The sequence below is a fragment of the Corvus brachyrhynchos genome, unplaced genomic scaffold (assembly GCF_000691975.1).
Source record: "Corvus brachyrhynchos isolate BGI_N302 unplaced genomic scaffold, ASM69197v1 scaffold126, whole genome shotgun sequence".
NCBI classification, from domain to species: Eukaryota; Metazoa; Chordata; class Aves; order Passeriformes; family Corvidae; genus Corvus; species Corvus brachyrhynchos.
Genome location: NW_008239283.1, coordinates 10951836 through 10964668, shown reverse-complemented (window position 1 = coordinate 10964668; position 12833 = coordinate 10951836). Strand labels below are relative to the sequence as shown.

General features: G+C 38.7%; 1 protein-coding gene across 1 annotated transcript in view; it reads right to left on the bottom strand.

Moving 5' to 3' along the window:
* The window catches only part of CNTNAP5 (contactin associated protein like 5), a 272802-nt gene that overhangs the window by 53585 nt on the left and 206384 nt on the right, over positions 1-12833 (bottom strand). The window contains exon 14 of the mRNA XM_017740228.1: positions 50-206. Within this exon, the coding sequence (XP_017595717.1) occupies positions 50-206 (157 nt within the window). The remainder of the gene's footprint in view (positions 1-49; positions 207-12833) is intronic.

Genomic DNA, 12833 nt, shown 5'->3' with positions numbered 1-12833 from the left:
CCCCCAGCTCTTCACACAGACACTGCTATACACACGTTAAAATTATTACCATTCTTCTCTATCTGCATCACAGTTGCAAAAATATCTCATATCCAGACAACTTTCTTCCAATCCACATGCACACTGTTGAATGCCCGGAAGAGATCCTCCCCAGTAAAGATGCTTTTCATTGGCACGGCCAACCCACCAAGCAAATGGCATTCCATCTGGATGAAAGGGAAAAAGGGGGGGGGGGGGAAGAGAAAAGAGAAAAAGAGAGAGAAAGAGAACTTGATAAGCAAATTGGATTCTCCTGAGAATGAAAAAGAGAATGGAGGTGGACATGTTAGACAATACTGAAAGACAAGATGCAAACTGCAAAGTAACAAACCACAGACTTTGCCCCAAGTTCCATTTTATGGAATACATGTTGAGAAAGCAACAGTTCTGTTGTAATCTCATTTGGTTTGAGGAGCAACTGTTTCACTTCGGGCTCATGTGCCAGTTACTCACGAGAACCTCGGCACCTTTCAGCTGCAGAGACTTTGGAATGGCTCAACATCACTGTCTGCACCAGCTGTGTCCAGGGGTTTTTGTGTGACACTGGGGGGCAGATCTGACCACTGAAGGAGACTGAAAACAGTTCTCCTGCCATGACTCACACTGTACTGTACCACACAGGATTGGACAAGGACCTGTTGTAGCGTCAACTAGCTTTGCAGGAGCCTCTAGCCCTTGATCAGGATTTCTGACTTAAGAGTCAGACATAAAGAACAAAAATCTACAGAAATAACACACTAACTGATCTATTACTATGAACTTAACACAGTTCCTCACAAAACTAAGACCAAAATTTCTATCGGTTTCTCAGGGAGCAAGACTAGGAATTTTAATGTGTTCTCCATGGGTGGAATTTGCAAATGCGAAGCTCCATGAGATATTAAAACAGGTAGGGCACAAGTGGGAAAAAATATTTCCCTGCTTGGGAATCAATTTATCTCTGTGAAGCTATTTTCTATCTACAGGAGCTTTAAGATCTATGTATTTATATAAACTGAGACAGTTTTTTGTTCAAATTTCAGAATCCATCATGCATCAAGCATTAAGTATTAATAGTCAGATGGAGTAAGCAGAATCTGATGTAATGAGATTCACAGATTAACATTTTCTAAGACTGACTTTGTCTTCCAGCTCAGGTAACTTTTTCATTGACTCCTTAATCCTTAAATCAAGAAATGTAATCAGTTATACATACAGGTAGATGGCAAAATTTAACAAAATTGACATAGCAAGACTTTTTGATCAAAGGAGCTTGGAAAAATAACCTGCATGGCTAATGTAGAAAGATGCATCAATTTACTCTTCTGCTTTACTAACATTATTAGTAGGGAGTATTTCTCATTATACAAGGGAAGAAAACCTAAATTATGAAATGCAATCAAGGTTAACTGTAGAGTGTGAGGGACTAATTAAAATGAGTTTTAGAATCACTTGGCAAAATTAATTCATGTTTATTTTTCTTCTAAGCTTAGACTGCTGAACTGTAAATTCATGAAAAAAGGAAAATAAAAATAGGAAGAGCAACTCCATTCTCACGATACCAACAATTAAGACATGACGAATTTGACCAATACCCAAAGGTACTCATTAGAAAAACACAATCCAAGTACATCTAAGGATTCATCTCTCAAAAATTTACACATTCATTTTAGGCCTCATATTATTGTCATCAAATTTATACTTTCTTTCTTTTCTATTCAGCTGATTTTCTTGCAGAAGTTGATTGCTGCAGCCAGTGAAACAATTCTATACTGTATTATTGGTAAATTACTCAGTAAAGCTTGGAATACTAATGTTAATTGAATAAAAGGGTGATTTGTCTAGGAGTAGAAATAGATATTATACAGAAGTGCTTAATCTAATTTTAAAAGTGCCCATTCTGGAAAAAAAAATATTTAGATAAAGATAAATTTTTCAGGCCAACAGCAAATAATGGTATTCATTAATCAAATACAATCTGTGTCAGTTTCCTTTGGCAGAAGTCATTATGTACTTAAACATAACAGTGAAATAAGCAATCCTTCACGTGTACTACGAATAAGTAATTTTCTGATGTCTTTTTCAGATCTGTTGTTGTTTGTTTTATTGAGCAATACCAAGCAAACACATGCACATTCAGATTTATGGTATAGATTGGGAAGTGGTAGAAGCACCACAGTTTGAGTAATTTACAACTAAATTAAATACAGTGCTAAAAAATAGAGCATTCAACATTATAAGGAACAATCTTAGACTATCAAGGGAACAGGCTATAAAAAACCAGCATCTTTTTCAAAATTCTATTTATTAGGCAGCGTTCCGCCACCCTTTACTCAAGATGAGTTGGTTTTTCTCACTAACTAGTCCCCTAGAAATCAATTGTAGTATTAGGGAAAATTATACCCTGATTCTTCAAAACTCTTTTCCACATGCTTAGTTTTTAATACATGAGAAATCAGAGCTTTTCAGCAAAGCTCTTAGAAATCTATAGTACTTCATCAACACCTGCAGAGTTTAGGAATTCTGAAACTTATATTGTATGTCATATACCTGTAATGTTGAAGTAAAGTAATAGTTCACAAACAATGCCAATCAATCTGAGTTCTTTCCAGAAAGTTTACACCATTATACCTTGGAAGAGCTGGAGGATGTCTTGCACTGAGATTGAGTTTGGCCAGCTTGTGTTGATTAAGATCCTTTCTTCTAAGTCTGTAGATTTGTTGCAGTATCTTCACTTTTGTAATCATGGTGTTTACAGTTTTTTCAAAGCATTATCAATTCTCCACCACCTCAAAATGAATTAATTTCCCTTCTGTGGTGAAGCCACAGACCAAATCAATGACATTAAGCAAGGATTTAAAATGACCCCATAACCTTATGGTAACATAAGTCAGTAGAGTTCTACTTTAATATTTCTAAGCTAAAAAGTCCATTAATAAGAAGTGCTATTAATTCTTCATTCTTGCACTGTTCCTAGCAATGCATTGTTCAGTAAAAAAGGTTGTCAAAAGCCTACTGCACAACTAAAAGTATTCTTTTCCATCTATTTTTTTCTATTTATAAGGGAAAAAAAATCCCCTGTAAGAAAAGTTTTTTAAGGTTGTCTTTGAACTCTGTGCTATGGTTTTGAAGGAGAACATGCGTGAAAAAATATCCCAAACCAAGCAAAACAAACAAGTCCCAAGTGAATAAATTCACCAATAACCGAACAGTGACCACTTTCTTTCCAGTGATTTCCTTCTGCACTGCTTAAGCTGCCTTTGGAAGGTTTCAATTTTGATAACAAAATCTTCAAAAAAGGCAAATTTTTTGTTTTATTTCCGTCAGAGAACAGGGTGACAGTGCTGTCTGGAAGCCTCTACAAACAGCTGTGGTGTTTACACCACTGTTTTTTACCATAATTTAATATAGTATTATAATAAATATAACGTAAGCATAATATAATACTACAAAATAATAAAATATTATAATTACAATGAATTATAAAACAATATAAAAGAACTGAGCAGGCAGACCAAATTTTATATCAAACCAAGTACTCCTTTATGCTGTCAGGCACAGACTGCAGAAGGTATGGCTGTCACAGATCTTCTGAAAAGAAAGAATAAGAGATATCATCTTCTGTGGATTCTCTATTGGCCTATTCAACAGCTGGGTGTGTCCATCCAAAAAGCCAAGTAAGGCTCTGGAAATCCTGACATATACAATACTGCAATATATGGACAAGAACTCAGTCTGCTTCCATCCAGCAAGGCAGGGAGGGTCAGGCTGCTCTCTGCTGTCAGTTCTCCAGCAGATTTCCCATATCTGCTCCACCACTGTGCTCATTTCAGCTGTTCATTGGTAGCTGCCTGTATGGAATCTGCCTCAGCAGCAGCAAGGCTGGCCCTGACTGCACGCTTCACCAGCACAGAGGCTGAGGACTATGAAGAGATAAAAGACACGTGGAATCAGTTTCCTGTGATCCTTGGGAGACACAGATTGAGATCAAATTCACCTGCACTGCATATCTGCCTCTTCTAGGGACAAAAATGGTTGAACATGTATTTGGTGTCCTTCTACCCGCTCAAAAAAAAATAGCTGTCTTCTTAAATCTCCCTCATACTGACAGTTCTCTCATTTTCCGTATTAGGAGGCATTGACATTTGTAGCAATACAGGTTATTTTCAAAGGTTTAGGCTTGCTCATGTTTTAAATGACATTTTTTCAAAAATTATTTGCATAGGCACTCAGAAGCTGAAGGAGAGGCAGAAGCAGCACTTTCCAACAGCATTTATACACATTATATGCATATCACTGTGTGTATAAATTCCAAGCAACTTCTGTGGACTCAGTTTGCCTTTATAGAGGCAGAAAGTCTTAGTACTGAGAAAGTCTTTATGTTTATACAGCGTGAGTTAAAACAAAGCCATGCATTTTTTAAAGTATTATATTTAAAATATTTGCCAAGATTTGCCTGCATGATTTGTCAAGTTTATTCTTGCTATGGCAACAAACAAAAATCTAATTATGGAAACATAGTAAGATAAATTGGATCCCGTGTTAAACTCTTGTGCTGTATTAACCTAAAGTCTGGCACAGTACTTACATACTCCTAAGAGAGTCAAGGTTTTTGGGGTACCCAAGCTATTGAAACAGGTCAGTTAAAGGTCTTTTCCACCACCACATCAGGTCAATTTATTTGCATTTGTCTGTTGAAACACTGAAAGCATGCTGTATTCAAACAACATTCTCTTGGCAATCTTCACATTCATTTTTTTCCCCTAAATTCAAACCAAGTTAAGCGGAACTGAATTTGTAAAATCTTACATCTATAAATTTTACTAATGCAAGTGTAAATAATTTACATCTATGCTTTTTTCTCTTAAAAGGAAAGATTCATACGTCAAGAAGTAGTGAAAATTAGGAAAATACTGATTGTAGAATTGCATAGAGCAATCAAAGCCAATTCTTTGAAAGCTGACTCAAAACTATAAAATATCTGTTTGCACTAGCCACCTCAACAATATCAAATCCTGCAAATGGCTCATCTGATACATTGAACAATATGTGAAACAAGCAGTTAGCAGGTTTTTTTCATACATATGTCTGTAATATACACACACTTATGAGGCAATTTCAAACTGAATAACTGAATTCAGAGGCTAATCCAGAGTACAAATTATCATCTCAGATAATCATTTTTAAAAAGGCTGTTGAATAAATGGAGAAAGCAGTAGGAGAGTGAGAAGGGAAAACTGACTCAATAGTTTTTGCAAGGGTTTACCAAGATTTTGCTTGCCCATGCTTGATTTTTTTCCCATCACAACACTTTTATAGCCTCTTATATTGGAATTTTTAACATTAAATTAACATAAAACCAAATTCTTCCCATTCGGCCTTTCAACAGGGAAAAAAAATTACAGTTTTGATAAATCAAATAAAAAGTATTTAAAATAACTCTGGGAAAAAAAAAAAAAAGAGGACAAATTGGAGAAATATTCCACTCTTAGTTGAAAACACATAATTAATACCTTCTTAGAAGCTATTTGTTCAGTGAAGAAGTCCGCGGTACTAATGACTCAGAATGTGCTTCGGTTTAAACAACAGCTCCCACCACTGGGAAAATAAACTGATAACACAAAGTGGGGTGAGCTCAGGCTGTGCTGCATTAACCACAACGTGCTGCCCGTTCTTTGAAGTGGATGCTGAGATTTAACAGTGGAAATGTTGCCTTTGGTTTAAAACCCTCGGCAAGGGTCTCGTGGCTCTGCCCCCACCCTGTGGAAGCAATACCTACCCCCTGAGATGGCAGGCTCTCTGCACCTCACAAACACCCTGCTTTTAAGTCAGGATTGGGTTACCTTGGAAAAAAGTAATGTAATATGGACCAGGAAAAAATGAGAATTCCCGATGACATGGTTCCTTTGAACATTATTTACTCAGTGAGCCACCAAGCCGCCCAGTTGGTTTCTTACCACACTACTCTGCTTCCATGTGGATGCACACCTGTGTTATGCCTGTCTCATCTTTTTCCAGTACAGCCATAATCATTATATAATACTTCCTTCCTTGACCTAAAACCTTCCCCATGGCAATTGTACCAGTTTTTATAGTCCTTTCTCTTTCTTGAAACTGTAACCCACATACCACTGCCCTAATTTTCAGAGTGAGAAACATGGTTGCGTTGGAAATCACAGGTGGTCAAACACTGCAGCAAGACAGTCACTCTTTGTATTGAGTACCAACTGTGCTAGCCAGCATCACTAAGAATCTCACTGAATTTGATTAAAATTTCTGGTCAGGATCTGTCATTACTCAAGTCAGCTATCCAAAAGTGAAGTAGTCCTGCTAATGCCAGTGGAACTACCCAACACGCAAGACCACAAAGTTTGCTCCTCATTCTAAAATTACTGTGTTAAGTGTGGTTAGGAAAAGGGGAAAAAAGGCAGTACTTTGCTGATTGTTTCTTGTTCTACAGCTTTGCTGCCAAGGTGCACTGCTTTCACAGAGTCCCAGGCTGAAGTAATTGCTTAAAAAAAACCCAAAACAAAAAAAACCCCACGTGGTAGCATTTTTCTGCTTCTCTTAAGCAGAGAAACCACTCTCCCTCTTAAGTAGCTGTTTCTGCTGGAGTAGCTGTGTCTCAGCAAAAGCAAAATCATCATCAAACCTTCGAGAGACAGATTTGAGGATGAGCATAAGGATTTCAAACCCAAACACTTTTAGATCCTGAGGAACATTAAACCAACATCCAAACTAAAATTTTATGCCTCATGAATGTCCCTGTTGAAGGCCTGAGAAGGCTGAAAATATTATGAGTACTTGCATTCTCCTCTGCTAGGCCAGGCTGGGTTGTTTTCTCAATAAATTTCTGGCCAAGTGACAAATTCCTGAAAGATGCAAGTGGGACTCCAGCCAACAACAGAAACTATGTGAACAGCTGAAGGCATGCAGGTTGGGAAGGAAAAGCAATAACAAACAACTCAAAGAAGATTACGGCTTTTAAGGACACATGACAAAACAGGAAATGGCAGCTTTGAATCCTCAGCTGTTTTGCTGAAGATCAACTGCATATCCTACCCTGCTGGAACAAAAAATTGATCTCATTTCCTTTATTTTCTGCATTCCAGCTCACCTTCACTTCAAAACTGTCCCTCTTGCTTTCAACTCCTTTTCCTCTTCCTCATTCCCCTTTTCCCATTTTCTCTGTTTAGCCTAAATCCTCCAGGTAAATTCAGATAAACAAGCCTGACACTGCCTTAACAGATAAGGCTATGACATTGATGCATGCCCTGCCACATCCTTACTCTCTACTGGGACCAGAAACCCATCAGTGCCCTGGATTCAATTGCAAGTGAATAACGACCATGGTTAAGCCACAGTGGGCTCCAACACAACCCTGCCTGGGCCAGAGGAGCAGCTCCTGCTCTGCAGATGTCTGGACTTTTTCCCCTAAGTCATAGGTACAGCCAGTAGGAATAATGGCAATAAGATGTACCCATCATTTCCTGCCCTCACACTGCTCAACCAGCTCTTACGTGTTTATTCCCATCCTCATTATGAGTATCCCCTACCCATTTCCAGAGGAACACCACCTCGTGAGGTGGCTCAATACAGTGCCCAGGAAATGGTCTCTCATTCTTAATCAGTTCTTCTGCAGAAGTATAAAAATGGTTAGTGAGAATAAATAGTAGCAAGTGCTGAATTAATAGATTCATAAAGAGAAGATAAACCAGATTACATAATTCCAGTTCTTGGGAAAGTGCTATGGAACACTGAATGATCACATGTGATTTTGGGTTTCTCTGCACCTGCAGCAGACCAACACTCCTCAGTGGCTCTCTAGGACCTGAGGCAGACAACAGGAGTGACATTTGCAGCCACCCTGTAGTCAGAGAGTGACACAGCCCACTCTCTCTGTGTCCTACTGAAGTCTTATCCATGTTATCTTATGGGCTAACTGGTTGAGGTGCCCACGTGGAATGGAGGAAAGCATGGAAGAGATGAGTGAGTTTATAGGTTTAGACACATCATATGCTCTTCAGAGCTTTTTTTTTAAAGCATTTTATAATGGATGTGAAAGGACCACAGGGAAAAGAGAGAGCGCTGAACAAATGCACCTTATAAAATACTGCAAGGTGAGAGTAGTAGTTTATCACAGCAGTTTTTGTTCTTAAATGCTATTTAAGTTTTCATAGATGAAAGCACTTTCAGAGCCTAGAAATAAGATTGCAGAGGACAGAGGGGAATAGTTGAAGCATCAATGACTATGAATGGTGCATCAAACCATAAACCAATCATTTCACCACAAGAAAACTTAGTATTCAACTATTATTCATGGAAATGTTGAAGTGAGAAAACTTTTACAGAACAGTAGAGCTACTTTATAAGTAACTGTCCCAGGAAAGACCTCCAGGAAGAAACACTTTGTCTCTCATTCATTTACTATTATTTTCCAGGAATAATAAAGGACTGATTCAGCAACCAGTATAGAAGCATCCAGCTCCAGTGAAATCAAGGTAGCCATGCTGACTTGCACTCACTGAGCATCAGGCTGTTCACAGGAACACAGAACAGTTGAGACTGGAGAAGATCTCTGGAGACAGCTTAGTCCAGCCTGCTGCTTCTAATTGTTCTGAAACAGATTCAGGACGTAAGAATTCCTTAGAAAAACTGTGGCTGTTACTGGGTCAGGCAAAGCACCATCTGCAGGTATGCAGCAAACGATATATAGGCCTGAAGGATCTATTTTTACAGAGGGTAAAAAAGAAAAATTAGTTACATATTTGATCCATTTACTCTTGAATTATCCATCGTGACAGCTCAAACCCTTGGGATAGGGCATGGATGAAGAGTAACAGAGGGACAACCTTAACTGCAGCACTTTGCACCTCATGCACTCCACGTGGTGCAACAATGGAGTCCCCAGCTCTGCACAGCTCCCAGGCTCAGGTGCTCTCACCTGCCTACCAGCCTCAGCCTTCAGCAAGAAAGCCCAAAGAACCTCAGGGCTCAGCTTGACCTAATGGTGGTCTGAAGTTCAGGGTATAACTCAGAGCAGGTTGCTCGTTCATGAACACAAGCCAGCTGGAGTGAAGCTGAGTTGAATTAATACAAGGATTAATCCAATTCTTGCTAGAAATCATGGACAGTTGGCTGGACTATGCCCACAATGAAATGCAACTTGATAAACTGGAAAAAGAAAATAGATAAAATGGGGACATTTGGGACATTTAATAGGAGACAGGATGAGTTACAGAAAAACATGCTGTGGAAAGCAATCTTTGCTTGGTCCTTTGGGAGAAACTACATACACTAATAACAGTTCTTCTGCCCTCCTTTATTTTGAAAAGTGTCTGAGTAAAAATGGAATTACTGTACTCAACAGAACTGTTTCCTGTATATGCAGTTTTAACTACCAGCATTAATAATGAGAAAAGGATCCTTATTATTAGTTTTTTTTACCCCTGCTCACATTGCACCAACACAGTCACTAGTAGCTCAAATGGACTGTCTTCAGATTTGACAAGCCTCCACAAAAGACAGATTAATTTTGTTCCCATTGCACTTGCAATGGCAGCTTCTAGGAATAATAAAATCTAGATTCAGGTATAGAGAATCTTTATTAGCACTATTGATTCATGAAGCAACGAGAACACACCTTGTCCTTCAGCTCCCAGGTTAATACAGCAAAACTGACAGTTAGAGAATCACATCTATTTACGTGGGGTGAACTGATCAGAAAGTCATTAGGACAATGTAATTTCCACAGTGTGCCTTTTTGGAATACAACCATCGACTGGTTCCTGTAAGTGGCTGATAATAACTACTGAATTTCATGGCTCAGATTGATCTTAAAGAAATCAGAAAATATCATCAGTAAATACGCTGAATATCTGAACTGGAGTAAAAATAGAAAAACGGTCTTAACAGAACATAATTTAGAAGAGATAATAACATATTGCTAATCCCTTTGAAGCTGCAATCCCTAATTAAATAAATTAGAGGATTTTCATAAAACTGATAGTAGCACTCTGAGATATTATTGGGATGGTGTTTCTGTTTTAGAAAGACACCTTTAGAAAATGAGATCACATCTCAAGTTCCTCATCTTAAGTTTCCTTTAATACTACTTGGGTAAATGAGCATCTTGGGTGAGAGGGAAGTCCAGTGCCTCTCCCCATGCAATTGTAAATAAAAAGCCCTAAGTGTGGGGCTTTTGTTTCTTTTGCTTTGGTTTGGATTTTTTGTTTGTTTGGTTTTTTGTTTGTTTTTTAATGGTGAAAAAAGCAGTAAAGTCCCTGGGAAGAGCATGCAATGGTAAATAAATAACTGCTGATTTGACACTACTTTCAACTGCAGAGCAATTCTGCTTTCCTCAATGTTACAATTAATGTTAGCAGTTAATGTCTTAAGTGGTGGAATCAGAAATTCAGCTACGATAAACACATGCAGTCAGATTTCAGCTTAAGGATAATAACCAAACTGCAGCATGGCGTTAGTTCAGCTGTCCCTGTCTCAGGCTGCAATTACAGTTCTGTTGGTCAGAGCAGCAGGGGCACCATTTGTCATCCTAAGGAAGGCTGGAGTGCTGTGAGATTGGGCACTTTGGAAAAATGCAGCTGTAGCAGAACATATGTACAGGCAAGACCATGAAATGAACTGGCTCCAAGCCAGCATGTAAAGAGAAAAACAAGAGAATGTAAATGAAAAAAAATCATAAAACTCTGTACTCAGAAGATGCTTCTGTTGATATATCCTGACCAGCTTTAAAGGTCAGGATGACAACAATCTGTCTTCTCTGTGGAATTGCTTAACCAATTTGCAGCTTTTTTCTTCACCCTGTTAGCAACAAGTTTACATCTTTCAAATAGATCTTCTATTTTTTGCTGTTTAATTGGTCTCAGGTTCCTGTATATCTCTCTATACAGTTATAACAAACATGGGTGTGTATTTACATTCCAGCACAGACCGTAGTGGATAGAATATGAACTGCTCAGCTCTGCTCTGTAGCTCTACTGTCACTAACAGAGATCATTATGCAGCTGAAGAGAGTTTTCTGCTCCTGGAGCTGAAGGAAGAACTGAGCTGTACTTTAGCACTGCAGTGAATACTGGAATGGTCAGAGACTGCAGAAGAATGACAACCATGCAACCATGAGAAGCCCTAGTCCTTCCTCTCTTTCCCAAAGCTGAACAGGCCTATGTGTCTCCTGTATTTAAGGACGAGAGAAAGAACCAGCCCTGAAGCCATTCTGTCAATCTACAAGCATCACAAAGTGAGAATCAAGATCTTTACATATAAAATAACTCTCTACCATAGGCCTTTCATCACAGCTGGTGAGACAAACCTTTCTGTGGGCTGCAGCAAGGCTGTGAATCAAAAGTCCGTAAGATCGTCACATCCATCATCACCACCTTTCCTTCCAGCAGTAAGGCTCCTTAATTGAGTGTACTTTCCTCTAGCCCTGTATAACTTACTACAAATCCTGTCACCTACTGGCTTGAAGAGATGCAGGCAGCTCTATCAGATAGTGGTGTTTGGGTGGAAATAATACAACTGAGGCAGGTAAGTTTTTCTCTCACACTCGTGTAGGATTTTGACAGGTATACATTAATACATGTCATTAGAGTTCTCCAAACTCATGCAAAAACAGGGCTCAATTACTTCCATTTAACTGCCTACACCATTTGCCTGCATTCTTTTCTGGACATGGAGCCCCAGGGACACAGGCATCAGGTAGAATGAAGTCATGGACAAGATCAAACCCGAGCCTCATATTCAAAACATAAACCCCTGAGGGGCAAATTTATTTTAAAAATATATGAGAGCCCCTCCCTCCAACCTCTTTTCTCTATACATATGCTGCATGCAAATATACACCTCCATAATGGAAGTTTTTCTAGGCAGATTTATGTTAAGAAATTAATAAATACAAGTTACATATTTATGGTTGTAACACACTTAAGGATTTTCTCCCATCTGAAGAGCAGAACAAATGCAAAGGCAAATATTAGCCTGATGCATGGTTCATTAGAGAACAGACTGCAGAAACAATCAGCAATAAGCAATCTCCTGCAAAGAAAAGTGACAACTTCCCTCCCCTCACTAAGTGTTTTTTTTCTTCCCTCAGTCAAATAGCATTTAGTAATGTTGATGTTGTGCCATGTATTTTCTTCCACCCACAGGCAACTGGCCACGGTAAGGTGCATTTGCCCAGAGATTTAGGTAAGAGGTATCTGTATGATGCTGTAAATGCAGAGATACAGAACACTGATGTGTATAAAGGAAGCCACCCTCTAGCACAGGAAGAAATGCATTTGTCTGAATTTAGGCTTCTTTTCCACACTGTGAGTAAAAGTTTTAACCATAAAGCTTTGATTTTAAATGGAATACATAAATGACTCCCAAACAGCTGTCCTACTTAACACTACTATGTAAACATCTGTTCACATTCCTGCATGCAAATAAGAACATCAGCTTGCACGTCTCTTAGACTCAGATTAGTCTTTATCAAGTCCTCCCAGAAAACACAGGGGTGGAGGCCAATAACTGTGTGAAGTGGGAAGAAAGGAAATTCTTGAGCTTGTTTTGGAGAATTGATCCTTGGAGAAAAGATGGATGATGGAGAATACAAAAAAAACTAACTACATGCAAAAACCCAACACTTTTCAGTGTGTCTGCTTTAATGGAAGTTTCCATTCCTGTCTCTTTCTGGTGGTTTTCTACTTCATCACATATTTTAACAGCTTGTTTTATAACTGGACTTTGTGTCAAATTTTTATCCCTCTTTATTCAAACCATCCTTTGAAAGTGCCAGGGTCCCAGACCTG